We start from the raw sequence: 13,177 nt of genomic DNA on the forward strand, positions 1-13,177 counted from the left end.
AAAAAAAAAAAAGAATATTAAAAAAAAAAAAAAGGACCACACAGACAATTGTCACTAATTTTCTCACTAGAAACCCTATCCCCATTTCCAGGGATAATCTAGAACCTTCTACAAGTGGAGTTATTATCACAACTGACAAAATGCCTACATTGTCAAACTCTTCTTTATTGTCCAAGTAAATTTTTCTGATTTAGGTATTTTTTTACGTACGTATGTATGAAAACGTATCTCTAAGTTCATATGTAACGTTTTCAACCCCCAAAAACAAATAAAGATTGGATTTATAAAGATACTGATAATAAAAGACAATAATAACGAAAACTAAAAAAAAAAAAAAAAAGAGGCATTCGACTTACGTCAGAACTGACCTAGGACGGAGTTGTTGGAAAGGAAACCTGTCGTAAGTTGGGAGTACCTGTAGTTGATGTTAATGGCTGTACAACATGCCATTACATAAATACATGATAATTTACCCAACCAGTCTCCTATTGTAGGCTACTGAAAAGATCTGTAAAGCGTGGAAAAGGCTTTGCTACCAGAGCTATTCCAAAATAGCTTGGAGGTCCACCCCCCGCCACACCCACTCTAGTCATTTTCCCTAATCTCTCATGTTCTTTCCCATGCCCACTGCCCTGCTCCCAGCAGATGTCCCAGCTCCATTTCATGGTAAGACTGAGACCATGGATAATAAAGCCTCTTGATTTTCCACTTTCAACTTGTATACTTGGTATTTATCTATCCTCTCTCCCGCCACTGATCCTCATGAACAGTTATCTTTTGGAACCCAATTTACCACATTTTAACAATTGGTTATTTCTACCCTGGTGGTGCAAGGGTTAAGCGCTTGGCTGCTAACCAAAAAGGTTGGCAGCTCAAGTCCACCCAGCAGCCCTGTTGGGAAAAAAAGACCTGGTGATCTGCTTTCAGAAAGATTACAGCATAGAAAACCCCATGAGGTCACATGTTGTCACTATGAGTTGAAAGCAACTTGATGGCACCCAACACCACCACCCTCATAATGATAGAATGCCATCTCAATCATCCAATTCAAACTACCCCCACTTTACTCAGGACTGGACAAATGGTACTGACCAATCCTTGCTGATCTCTTTGCCTCTAGCCTGTCTCTTTTGTAGTCCACCTTTCAGAAGAACCATCAAATCTGTGTCCTGTGTGCATACCTACAACACTCCAATGCTGTGTACTTGCCTTGCTCAGCGGTGCACACAATAGGCAATTAGATGCTGCTGAATCAAAGTGACATCATTACCTTGTGGACAGAGGGTTAGAGGCCCCCAGCTGAAGAACAAAACCAAATACCCACATTTAACACCAGATTACTCCACCATAACATAGCTCATTTAGGCTGCCTGCCGCTAGTTTTAGACTGTATATTTGCTTATGCCATTTCTAGAGTTTAGAACAATCTTATCAACATTCCTGGACCCTTCATCTTTAAGTGCTTCCTAGTTTGAAAGCCTCCAAACTCAAATAATCTTTTCTCCCTGAGAATACCTTTAGAATTTGAAAATTCTATAATGCTTATTATTGCACTGTCTTGTTTTTAAATCACTTGCATAACTGATCTTATGCTTCTTATACTGGGATCTTGCATCATCTTTTCATGTTTGTATGTTAGCATTAATTCTCAAAATCAATATAAGCACGTCAGTAGTGTCTAGTAAAATTTACATGTGCATAAATCCAGGACTCAGTGATTACACTTTTTGATATAAACTCCAGAGAAATACCTGCACATATGCAAGAGACATCCTCAAGGATATTGAGGGATCACCTATGATAATGAAGAACTGAAAAATTTCTAAATGTCCATCATTAGGGTAAGTCCATCAACAGAGCAAGTCTGCAACAGCCAAAATACGACCTTGAGTATATCCTACCTGAATTTAGAGACCATCTCAAGAACAGATTTGATGCGCTGAACACTAATGACTGAAGACCAGATGAGCTGTGGAATGACATCAAGAACATCACACATGAAAAAAGCTAAAGGCCATCAAAAAGATAGAAAAGAAAGAGAAGACCAAAATGGAGTTCAGAGCAGCACAATTGGAAGAGCGTAGTCGATGTCACTGAACTGTGCATGTAGAAATTTTTGAAATGGTGTACCTCTGGCTATGTATATTTTCACCAAAAAAAAAGTTGAGAAGGGAGAGGGTTAACATGTTGTGGGGTTGTTAACCAATGTCATAAAACAATATGTGTACTACTGTTTCATGAGAAACTATTTGTTCTGTAAGCCTTCACCTTAAGTACAATAAAAAAAAACCAAAAAACCAAAAAACCAAAATGGAGTTCAGAAGAGACTCTGAAACTTGCTCTTGAACAGAGTAGCTACAGTGAAAGGAAGAAATGATGAAGTAAACAAAACGAACAGATTTGAAGGGATGACTCAAGAAGACAAAGTATTATAACGAAATGTGCAAAGACCTGGAATTAGAAAACCAAAAGGAAAGAACACGCTTGGCATTTCTCAAGCTGGAAGAACTGAAGAAAAAATTCAAGCCTCAAGTTGCAATATTGAAGGATTCCAAGGGGAAAATACTGAACGATGAAGGAAGCATCAAAAGAAAATGGAAGGAATACACAAAGTCACTATACCAAAAAGAACTGGTCAATGTTCATCCATTTCAGGAAGCAGCATATGATTAAGAACCGATGGTACTGAAGGAAGAACTCCAAGCTGCACTGAAGGCACTGGTGAAAACCAAAGCTCCAGGAATTGACGGAATACCAACTGAGATGTCAGAACAAATGGATGTAGTGCTGGAGGTGCTCACTTGTCTATATCAAGAAACTTGGAAGACAGCTTCCTGGCCAACCGACTGGAAGAGAGTCATATTTGTGCCCATTCCAAAGAAAGGTGATCCAACAGAATGCAGAAATTATCCAAAAATATCATTAACATCACACACAAGTAAAATTTTTCTGGAGATCATTCAAAGGCAGTTGAAGCAATGTATTGACAGGGAACTGCGAGAAGTTCAAGCTGGATTCAGAAAAGGATGTGGAACTAGGGATATCATTGCTGATGTCAAACGGATCTTGGCTGAAAGTACAGAATACCAGAAAGATGTTTACCTGTGTTTTACTGACTGTGCAAAGGTATTCCACTATGTGAATCATAACAAATTATAGATAATAATACAAAGGATGGGAGTTCCAGAACACTTAATTGTGCTCATGAGGAACCTATTTACACAGACCAAGAGGTAGTGGTTCGAACAGAACAAGGGTATAATGTGTGGTTTAAAGTCAGGAAAAGTGTGCGTTAGGGTTTTATCCTTTCACCATACTCAATCTGTAGGCTGAGCAAATAATCTGAGAAGCTGAACTATATGAACAATGCAGCATCAGGACTGGAGAAAGACTCGTTAACAACCTGCAATATGTAGACGACACAACGTTGCTTGCTGAAAGTGAAGAGGATTTGAAGCAGTTACTGAAGAAGATCAAAGACTACAGCCTTCAGTGTGGATTGTACCTCAGCATAAAGAAAACAAAAATCCTCACAGCTAGACCAATAAGCAACATCGTGATAAACGGAAAAAAGACTGAAGTTGTCAAGGATTTCATTTTACTTGGATCCACAATCAACACCCACGGAGAAGCAGCAGTCAAGAAATCAAACGATGTATTGTATTGGGAAATCTTCTGCAAAAGATCACTTTAAAGTGTTAAAAAGCAAAGATGTCACTTTGAACTAAGGTGCACCTGACCCAAGCCATAGTGTTTTCAATCATCTCATGTGCGTGCGAAAGCTGGACAATGAATAAGGATAACCAAAGAACTGACACCTTTGAATTATGGTGTTGGCAAAGAATACTGAATATACCATGGACCACCAGGAGAACGAACACATCTGACTTGAAAAAAGTACAGCCAGAATGCTCCTTAGAAGCAAGGATGGTGAGACTTCGTCTCATGTACTTTGGACATGTTATCAAGAGGGGCCAGTCCCTGGAGGGCGTCCGGCTTGGTAAAGTAGAGGGTCAGCGAGAAAGAAAGATCCTTAACGAGATGGATTCACATAGTGACTACAACAATGGGCTCGAGCACAACAATGATTGTGAGGATGGTACAGGATCGGGCAGTGTTTCACTCTATTGTACATAGGGTCACTACGAGTTGGAAACGAGTCTACAGCACCTAACTACAAGGGGATGACCAAATATACTGTGGTATAGCCATTTTCTGAAATAGTACTAAAAAAGTGAGACAAAGGATGAAGATCGACATCACCACTATAAAAAAACATAACAGCAACTCTATAAGGACAGGGTAGAACTGCCTCATAGGATTTCCAAGGAGTGGCTAGTGGATCTGAACTGCACACCTCTTGGTTATCAGCCGTAGCTCTTAACCACTGTACCACCAGAACTCCATAACAGGTTGTGTTTAAAAAAGATGAAATTGAGTGTACCCATACTTTTACACAAATAACATGTCTTCTATGTTTGCCAATCACTTCATACCTTTGTGAGGTATTTTCATAAGGACTGCTATGCCGATTTTCTTTTACGTGTTGTTATAAAGAAAAAAAATTAGCATAGCATGCTTACAAAAATACCTCATTTTCTGGTAAGATAAGGGAGGGAGTGGTTGGCAAACAAATGTAGAAGGCGCATGTTATACGTGTAAAATATAGTATGTATGTATATATGCATATATACGAATACATATAAACGTACACGTATATAAATACACACACATACAATTATCTTTTTGAATCATCATTGAATCATCTTTCTTGGTCAATTCTGGGATGGGGGGAGTGGAAGACAGGGATTTCAGCTTTATTTGTAATGTTTGAATTTGCTAAGAATGTTATAGCATATTACTCAATAATTTCAAGTCAATTACGTAAATATGTAAAGCCATTTACAATATAAAGAAAAAGGGTTTAAATCCACGTACAGAAAATCTTACCTGTGCAAAAAGCTTTCTTTTGCTTGCTCAATTTGCAGTGTTCCACCTTTCCATTTTGTTTTATTTAAAACAGACATACCTATAAAGTAAGCAATTATTACTCAAGTATACGGCAATTCAAATATATTTCAGCATGTGCTTTTCCTAACTATGTTAGTACCAAGACTTGTTTTTCACAGAGACAGAGAAAGTAGAATAGAGAAAATGAGACCTAGAGAGAGAAGGGCGTACGTTCACACCTCATCTTTATGCTGTGTACTATGCTAAGTACAAACACATTATTTAATTTAATCCTCACAGTAACATTATGAAGTAAGCACTATTATTATCAACATTCATCAGATAAGCAAACTGGGCTTAGAAGTTTAAATAAGTTGTCACAGGACACACAACAGAGGTGATGTGTTTTTAACACAATCTTATGTTTGCCATATGTATTTCCTCACCTGAGCAAGAGAACAAAGTAATCTTTTGGCAAATGAGGTTATGAAAGGCTGATGATAACCCCCCTCTTTACATACTTTTTCGATATCCTCTGACTTTTCAACCTCAAAATATTTAGGATACATTACTGCATTAGTGGCAGTATGGATGACTTCTTTCTTCACTGCAAGCCACTGTTCACCTTAAGCTTTATTAATTTTATCAACAGAGTATTCACAATTTCAAGGAGTTAATATGGTATTAAAAAAGGCATATTTGAAAGTCCTTTACAAGCAGCATTTAATGACAACAATTAGCTACTCAAGAAATGAGTACACTGGGGAGGAGGAGCGGTTTAGTTCTGTGTCCAAAGTCCTTGAGAATACTAGGTTTTGAGCAAGCACACTTCTTTCAACACATCTAAGCTATGCTACCATATGTCTGCTGAAGTCAAATGCGATGGACCTAAACCTGCTGAATTGTAGAATATCAGAATATTCTTCATCATGGTTGTCTCTCTGGATGACTTAAAAGCGGCTATAGAAGTTTAGATTTACAACCAAAGTTACTCCAAATTACACAATGATATCAACTGACAAATACTATAGAAAACATGATAACCTTACATTTTTTCAGGTCTGCTTCTGACACCCTGATGTTGACATATGCAAAGATTTTCTGTGGGTTTCCTAAAAAAAAGAATAATAAATTTATTTAAACTCTGATCCAGAGAACAATGTAAAGATTAAGTTTCTAAATTAAAAAATAAAATGATCTCTTTGAAATTTACAGTTTCAAAGACAAATCTTGTTTATTTTTACTGGATATAAAGACTACATTTTTCTAAGCATGATTATCAGAATATTTCAAAAGGAAATAAATAAAAATGTCACATAGTCATTCAAGGAAACATCTTGATTGTACGTTAGCGCTAGCCTATACAGCAGGATAATTAATCAATGTTAGACTGTTAACTCTGAAAACAAAGTTATATGTTTCAGAAATCAGACGTGTTTTGGAATTTAGATTTTTCTGATTTTATTAATGTAATTCTGAGCGAGTTCCACATCATATGTAACACCTCCAGGAGTGGGTGTGGGGGTGCTGGATTGAGGGCAGGGGTGCGGAATATTTTGTAATCAAACAGGCATGACTTTCAGTTTTCAGAGCTAACATTTATCTCTGTGATTCCTTTATTTTGTAATACTCGACCTTGTTATGTCTGCCTTTAACTACCCAAAGAAGGGCTATAAACTTACCTTGCTCATCTTTCCGTGTGATGATCTCCACATCAGAAACGTCTCCGAATCTACTGAACTGATTTTGTAGGTCAGCCTGGGAAATGGCCTGGCTAAGGCCACCCACATAAAGGCGCTTCATTTCTCTGTTGGCTTTCATGCGTTCTACTGGGAAAAATACTTTTCTATAGGCAGAGAGGAAAAAAAGAGTTCTTTCCTTCAGTTCTTCAAAAAAGTGACTCCTCCCTTTAAAACCCCTATGCCAAATTGGTCCCCTGGACCTATGTTTCAAGCCTTGCTGTACTGCTCCCAAATTTTACCCCTGGAGATTCTGCTCAAGCCCCATATCCACGTTTTTCATGAATGCACCTCTACACACATACATGCACAGGTACAGGCAGGTGTTTTCCCTAAAAATGACAATATTATAGTCCACTCCTCTTTATTTACTTATTCATGTTGTTAACTATGTTTCCTTTATTCATTCTTACACTCGTTTATTCACTTTAACAAACGCTGACAGAAATAGCATGGGGCAGGTAATAAAAACAGGTCTTTATCCTGGAGCTCGTCAGTCATAGGGAAGTAAACAATGCTGCAATAACAATACCATGTCACAATATAAGGGTCTGCAAAGTACTGTTCAGGCATCAAGAGCAACTAATAATTACAGCTAATACAGACTTGTTGTTTACTATGTGCCAGCACTGTACCTTGTATGTATCTTCTCATTTAATCCCCACATTGACGTACTATTAGTATTCATGTTTTTCAAATGAGCAAATTGAGGATCGGAGATAGTAAGTCTCTTTGCCAATGCCACACGAAAATTAGTGGTGGAGCCAGGATTATAATTCAAGTCTAATCCCAGAACCCAGTACTCTTAACATCATACTACACCCTATTAAATAAAAAAAATCCATCCGAGGGTTGTTGGATTAGAGGAGATTCAAGAAAGCTTCTGCAGAGGTACTGAGATTTGAGGTCCATTATGAGATCTCTCATCTAGTTTAGAAACCTGTATGCACTCAGCTCGCACCCCTCCCTTCTCCAGGAGCTCACAGACTCCTAAGCGAGACGCTAATCCGGCGCCCGGGAGTCCAAAGTATGGCTTAGGTTCTGGGCGTGAGCTAAGGCCTGCCGCTTCCCCACCCCCAATGTGCCCAATCCAGCCTTTTTCCTCCGAGAAGACCCAAAGGAGAGAAGAGAGAGGCTAGATCGAAAGGCCCTGTCACTTGCCATGCCCCCAAAGCACTCCTTACCAGACCTTTTCTTAGAGCCAGCGCAGCTCAGACCGCTAGCTTCTAATCACGTGTCCCAGCAGGCGCACTCGCTCTTCTTTCCTACGCGATTTCCAAACCAGGCTCTTAAGGTTCCGTTTCCACACTCAATTCCCGAGGGCTCTTTATTTCGTTTGTTTTCGGCGCTACTGTGATGCCTCCGCCACTTTTCCCCCCAACGTCCGCAAAAGAGCCCAAGCCGAAAATTCCTAATTCTTGATGAAGCATGTTATCGCCGTGAATTCATCAACTCCTAGACTTGACGGCGGAAGTGAAGGAATGAAATAAAGAGCTGCTTGGCCCTCGCGTAGTCCGGGCCTTCTTTTTCAGTGACGTAAGCACGCGGGTTCCTCTAACGCGCCACCAGCGCGGGGTCAGCGGCAGCACCCTTGGCTTTGGGGGTGGGATGAATCAACTCTCTTGAAAGTGTAGGGACTTCTTGGAGACAGCTTTGTTAACGTGCGCAGGGACGTAAACGACCTTGGGATATTTTGTGAGCTTGGGGTTTTATGTTCTAGGGCGCGAGCTCCCACACCCTCACCCCCACCGAGCTCGGCAAATGGTCCGCGCTGGGAGAGCGCGGGAGTCTTGAAGCGCCTAGAAGGCCCCAGTCAGTAGGGACCTGACGGGATCCGGTTGTTGTCAGCGCTGCCGTATGGAGGCCGAATGGGCTGAGGTACGCGCCCTGGAAGCAGAAATAGCAATCCTGAGGCGGGCATGCGAGGAGCCGACGGCGTCCTGGAAAGAGACCTCCAACGCCAAGTACGTGGCCGCCTCCCCAGCCTTCCGCGCGCCCGCTCCCGCCTTTGCCGCCTCCCGCGCCTCCCGCCTGCACCTTCTCAGGGTCCAGCTGATACCTGTTCCCTGGGTGAGGCCACCTCATTCACGCGGGGGAATCCCTCTTTTCTCTGAAGGCGCCTAATATCTCTCCACAGACGTTTCCCTATCACCCAACTCAAACCCGGCAGTTGACTGAATATTGTGTAACATGGGGCATCCCAAAATATGGGCTTAAAATAATGTCAATTCTACAATAATGGCCAGTTACTGAGCACTTTTTGTGCAGCCCTGTTCTAATCGTGTTACATTGTCAAAAGAAACTGAGTCTGTAATAAAATTAATCTGTTGAATGAGGTTTATTCCTGCAGAGGTTTCGCGAAACGGGTAGCACACCCCACTGAGAGTATCAGCAGTGACTGTCTTTTTATTGACAAAAATGTGGAAGCAAAGAAGCTTGTTTCTGATTGACTTACACAATTTACTATTGAAATGCTGTCAGGATTTTGTTGGTCAGCAAAGGTGGAAGCTATGTGAGAATCTCTTCGGTGAAGGAGTGTGGCCTGATTTACAGGAAAGCTAGGCTTAAGTTTTGGTAAAGACAGGTTTTAGGGGAGTTTTCCACCCAACCACGAGGACATTTTGTCAACCACAAGATTCCATTTTTATTTCATTTAACCACATGAATTAACTGATTTAATCGTTGTAGTGAGAAGGCGGAGCCCTGGTGGCCCAGTGGTTAAGAGCTCAGCTGCTAACCAAAAGGCGGGCAGTTTGAATCCACCAGCCGCTCCTTGGAAACCGTATGGGGCAGTTTTGCTGTGTCCTATAGGGGTCGCTATGAGTCAGAAGAGACTCGATGGCAACGCGTTTGGTTTTTGGTTTAGTGAGAAAGTTGTTTTTTCATTTTGGTTCTCTTTCCCTTGCTGATAAATGTCAAGGAGAAAGTCTTGCTTATCTCCCTAACTGGATAGTCTTGTTTTCAGTTGACAATATCTAGTTAGGATTTAATACCTCTGGTTTCATGGTATTTGCTTTTATGAGTGTTAAAAGTAATAAAACTCACCAAAATTTGAACATAAGGTTTATTCGGAGCAGTTATTCTATATGCATTGTCCTAGAGTAACAATGGTGTGCTCTATTTAAAAATATGATCAAGAGAGAGTTATTGAAAGGAAAGGCAAGTGAATTGGGGAAGCACTGAATCTCACAAAGTGAAAGCTAGTCTCCAGTATGCTAGCGTCACACAGCAATATTTATACAGTAAAACCAGGAACTAAAAGGTGCAAGGAAACCCCGGTGGCGTAGTGGTTAAGAGCTACTGTTGCTAACCAAAAGGTCAGCAGTTCGAATCCACCAGGCGCTCCTTAGAAACTGTACGGGGCAGTTGTGCTGTGTCCTTTAGCGTCTCTATGGGTCGGAATCGACTCAACGGCAAAGGGTTTGGTTTTTTGTTTGTTTTGGTTATAAGGTGCAATATTCTGATTGGTTGCCAAGCAATTAGGCAACTCGGAGGCGGGACATCTCAAAGCTGGGATTTGTTTACAGAGCATATTGGGCTAGGGGGATTGGTTTGTAAGGCATTCCTTTCTAGGAACATAGAGGTTAGATATGCTGTGTGTATCAGGGCTCCTTGGGAATGAGCTGTTATTTGTGTCAAGGCTTTTTCTTAGCTTGGGTACAAAGAAAAACATTTCTTTAGATACAAGATTAAGTTTGTATAAAGGTTAACTGTTGCTAAGGCAAAAGCAAAAATAACGAAATGGAGTCCAGCCCAAACCTGAGCTAGCCACCCTCGATTTACCGGGCACCTCGATTTTGGAACCCCTGTACAGCATATAAAAACAAACCAAAATCCGTTGCAGTCAGTTGATTCCGACTCATAGCAACCCTGTAGGACAGAGTAGAACTGACCCATAGGGTTCCAAGGAGCAGCTGGGGGATTCAAACTGCCGACCTTTTGGTTAGCAGCCGAACTCTTAACCACTGCATCACCAGGGCTCCGCAACATATACAGAGGTTATTTTAATTCCAGAAAAAGCAAATGGCTTCAAGAAGCTAGGTACAAGGAGGCTTTAAAGAGAAGAAGTGGGAGAAATATAGAAGATCAACCTTTGGTTAATCTTAACATCATTGATTGAACCCTGCCTTTCCCCCTTACTGAGATCAACTGATATCAGTTTACTTCCAGCCTGGCTGCTAATAATTTGGCCCTCTACCCACACTCCATGAGATGGATTGACACAGTGGCTGCAACAGTGGGCTCAGACATAGCAATGATTGTGAGGATGGCGCAGGACGAGGCAGCATTTCATTCTGTAGTACATAGGGTCACCATGAGTTGGAACCAACTTGAGGGCACCTAACAACAACCCACCTGCAGCAAAGAGACTTTTAGCAATTTACATTAGAAGGTAATGGTTTGTCGACTATCCTTTTCTAGCACGATAGTCAAATTTACTTTGCTGTAGAGCAGTTTCTTGGCAGGCTTTTTATGGTTAATATTTGGTTTTGTGGAAAAGAAAAACCTTAAAATCAAAGTAAGATGTCTGTTACTAATTTTTCTCTTCAACGTGGGTCACCCAACGATGGCAAGTGACACTGATTTTTCGTTTACAATAGTGATGTAACATTTCCTTTGAAAAATACTTGAGGTATTTTTGAAAATTTTCCTTTGAAAAATACTTCAGGTAAGTTAATTTGAAGAAAAACAATTAATACAGCCTTTAGGAGACGTTGGTAAAAGCTGGGAAGATGGTTGTCAGATGCATTCAGTTCAGGAAACAATGCGGGAAGGGAAGGAGGCAAAAGTAACTAGAGAGATACCTGTGATAAAGTGGTGGCATCTTAATGAGGTCTTTGTTACTAGTAACAGCCAATGTCTGTTGATTATATACTGAGTGCCGGACTGAGAAATGCATAGGACTTTATGTGCATCATCTCTTTTAATGCTCACGAAAATCCTCAGAGGTAAGTGCTGCTGTTAACTCCATTTTAAAGTTACGCAAACTGAAGCTCAGAGAACATAAATAAGAGTAAATTTATTCGATACCCTTGCTGCTGTAAATGTGCTCTACAAATTGGAAGCTATATAGGAGCATCACCTGGGAGTTTGTTAGAAATATAGAATTATTTCAGCCCCACCCTTGACTTACTGAATCAGAACCTGCATTTTTAACAAGTCCCCCAGATGATTTCTTTGCACACTTTAAAGTTTGAGAGTCACTGTATCATACTATGGGGAAACTTTTTTTTTTTTACTGGCCATAAGGTGTCATAATTAGTCCAGGGTAGAATAGTAGATTAAATATAATCTGAGACTCTTCAATGATCAAGTTGGGAAAGTAGGAAGGGTCCAGATTGTGGAAGACTTTAAACGTCAGTCCAAGGTGTTTAGACCTTATGTGAAGTTTCTGTTCACTATGGTGGAGGAGGAGGATTGGGACCTGTGTACCAAGCTATTTTTTAAGTGATTTAAAATGGCTGAATAGATAAGAAAATTGGAGCTAGTGTTCAGCTATATCCACGTGTCCACAGTCCATGGCCAAACTGCCTGGTTTCAAATTGTGGCTCTGTTACTAGCTGAGCATCTTGGTTAAGTGACCTCCTTTTTCTGTGCTTCACTTTCCTCCATGGTAAAATAGTACCCAAGTTTTCGATAACTGTGAGGACTAATTGAGTTAATATATATTTAGAACAGAGTTTGGCTGATAGTAATTGTTCTTAGTAGACTTTTAAATTTGTCATGTGTAGATTCGTTTTAAAGGGAAAAAAATTCTTGTGGGCCTCTAATTTTTTTTATTTTTATTGTACTTCAGGTGAAGGCTTACAGAACAAATAGTTACTCATGAAACGGTAGTACACATATTGTTTTGTGACATTGGGTAACAACCCCACAACATGTCAACCCTCTCCCTTCTCGACCTTTTTTTTTTTTGGTGAAAATATACATAGCCAAAGATACACCATTTCAAAAATGTCTACATGCACAGTTTCAGTGACATCGAATACGCTCTTCCAATTGTGCTGCTATTCTCACTTAAGATGAAGGCCTACAGAACAAAACAGTTTCTGATTTAACAGTACACATGTTGTGGGCCTCTAATTTTGACAAAAAATGTTTTTGTGCTACTAAAACAGATTAACAAATAATAAAACTATAAAGCCAATAAAATGCAAACTAACCAAAAACAATTTAAACTAACATCATTACTTGAAATGGACTGAAGGTATTTTGTTCCAAGTAAATTGCTGCTAGGAATGAGAATATACAGGTTCTTTTAGAGTTCTGCATGTCGTTGCTAGGTGCTGTTGAGTCAATTTTTGACTCATAGTGACCCTTTGTGACAGATTAGAACTTCCCCATATGGTTTTCTTGGCTGTAATCTTTTTTTTTTCTTATCCCCCCCTTTTTTTTATTGTTGTAATTAGATGAAGTTTACATTTCAAGTTAGTCTCCTATACAGAATTTTTTTTTTTTTAACATACATTGTTATGAGACCCCAATGG

At 40.1% G+C, this 13,177-nt stretch overlaps 2 protein-coding genes across 8 annotated transcripts in view; one reads left to right on the forward strand and one right to left on the reverse strand.

The window, feature by feature from the left end:
• NOL8 (nucleolar protein 8) overlaps positions 1 to 8,191 on the reverse strand; it is a 40,684-nt gene extending 32,493 nt beyond the window's left edge. For 2 of the 7 annotated variants that reach the window (XM_004384217.2, XM_023738602.1), the window contains exons 1-4: positions 7,325 to 7,828; positions 6,633 to 6,796; positions 6,000 to 6,062; positions 4,951 to 5,029 (exon numbers count right to left, since the gene is read on the reverse strand). In XM_004384217.2, coding sequence (XP_004384274.2) covers positions 4,951 to 5,029; positions 6,000 to 6,062; positions 6,633 to 6,796; positions 7,325 to 7,377 — 359 coding nt within the window. In that variant the 5' untranslated portion in view covers positions 7,378 to 7,828. Of the gene's footprint in view, positions 1 to 4,950; positions 5,030 to 5,999; positions 6,063 to 6,632; positions 6,797 to 7,324; positions 7,832 to 7,873 lie in introns of those variants that run through there. The other 5 variants (XM_023738606.1, XM_023738607.1, XM_023738604.1 and 2 more) reach the window with 4 other exon arrangements.
• The window catches only part of CENPP (centromere protein P), a 391,733-nt gene continuing 386,744 nt past the window's right edge, over positions 8,189 to 13,177 (forward strand). Inside the window, exon 1 of the mRNA XM_004384245.2 lies at positions 8,189 to 8,653. Coding sequence (XP_004384302.1) covers positions 8,547 to 8,653 — 107 coding nt within the window. The 5' untranslated portion in view covers positions 8,189 to 8,546. The remainder of the gene's footprint in view (positions 8,654 to 13,177) is intronic.

The sequence above is a fragment of the Trichechus manatus genome, unplaced genomic scaffold (assembly GCF_000243295.1).
Source record: "Trichechus manatus latirostris isolate Lorelei unplaced genomic scaffold, TriManLat1.0 scaffold00120, whole genome shotgun sequence".
In the NCBI taxonomy this organism is placed as follows: Eukaryota; Metazoa; Chordata; class Mammalia; order Sirenia; family Trichechidae; genus Trichechus; species Trichechus manatus.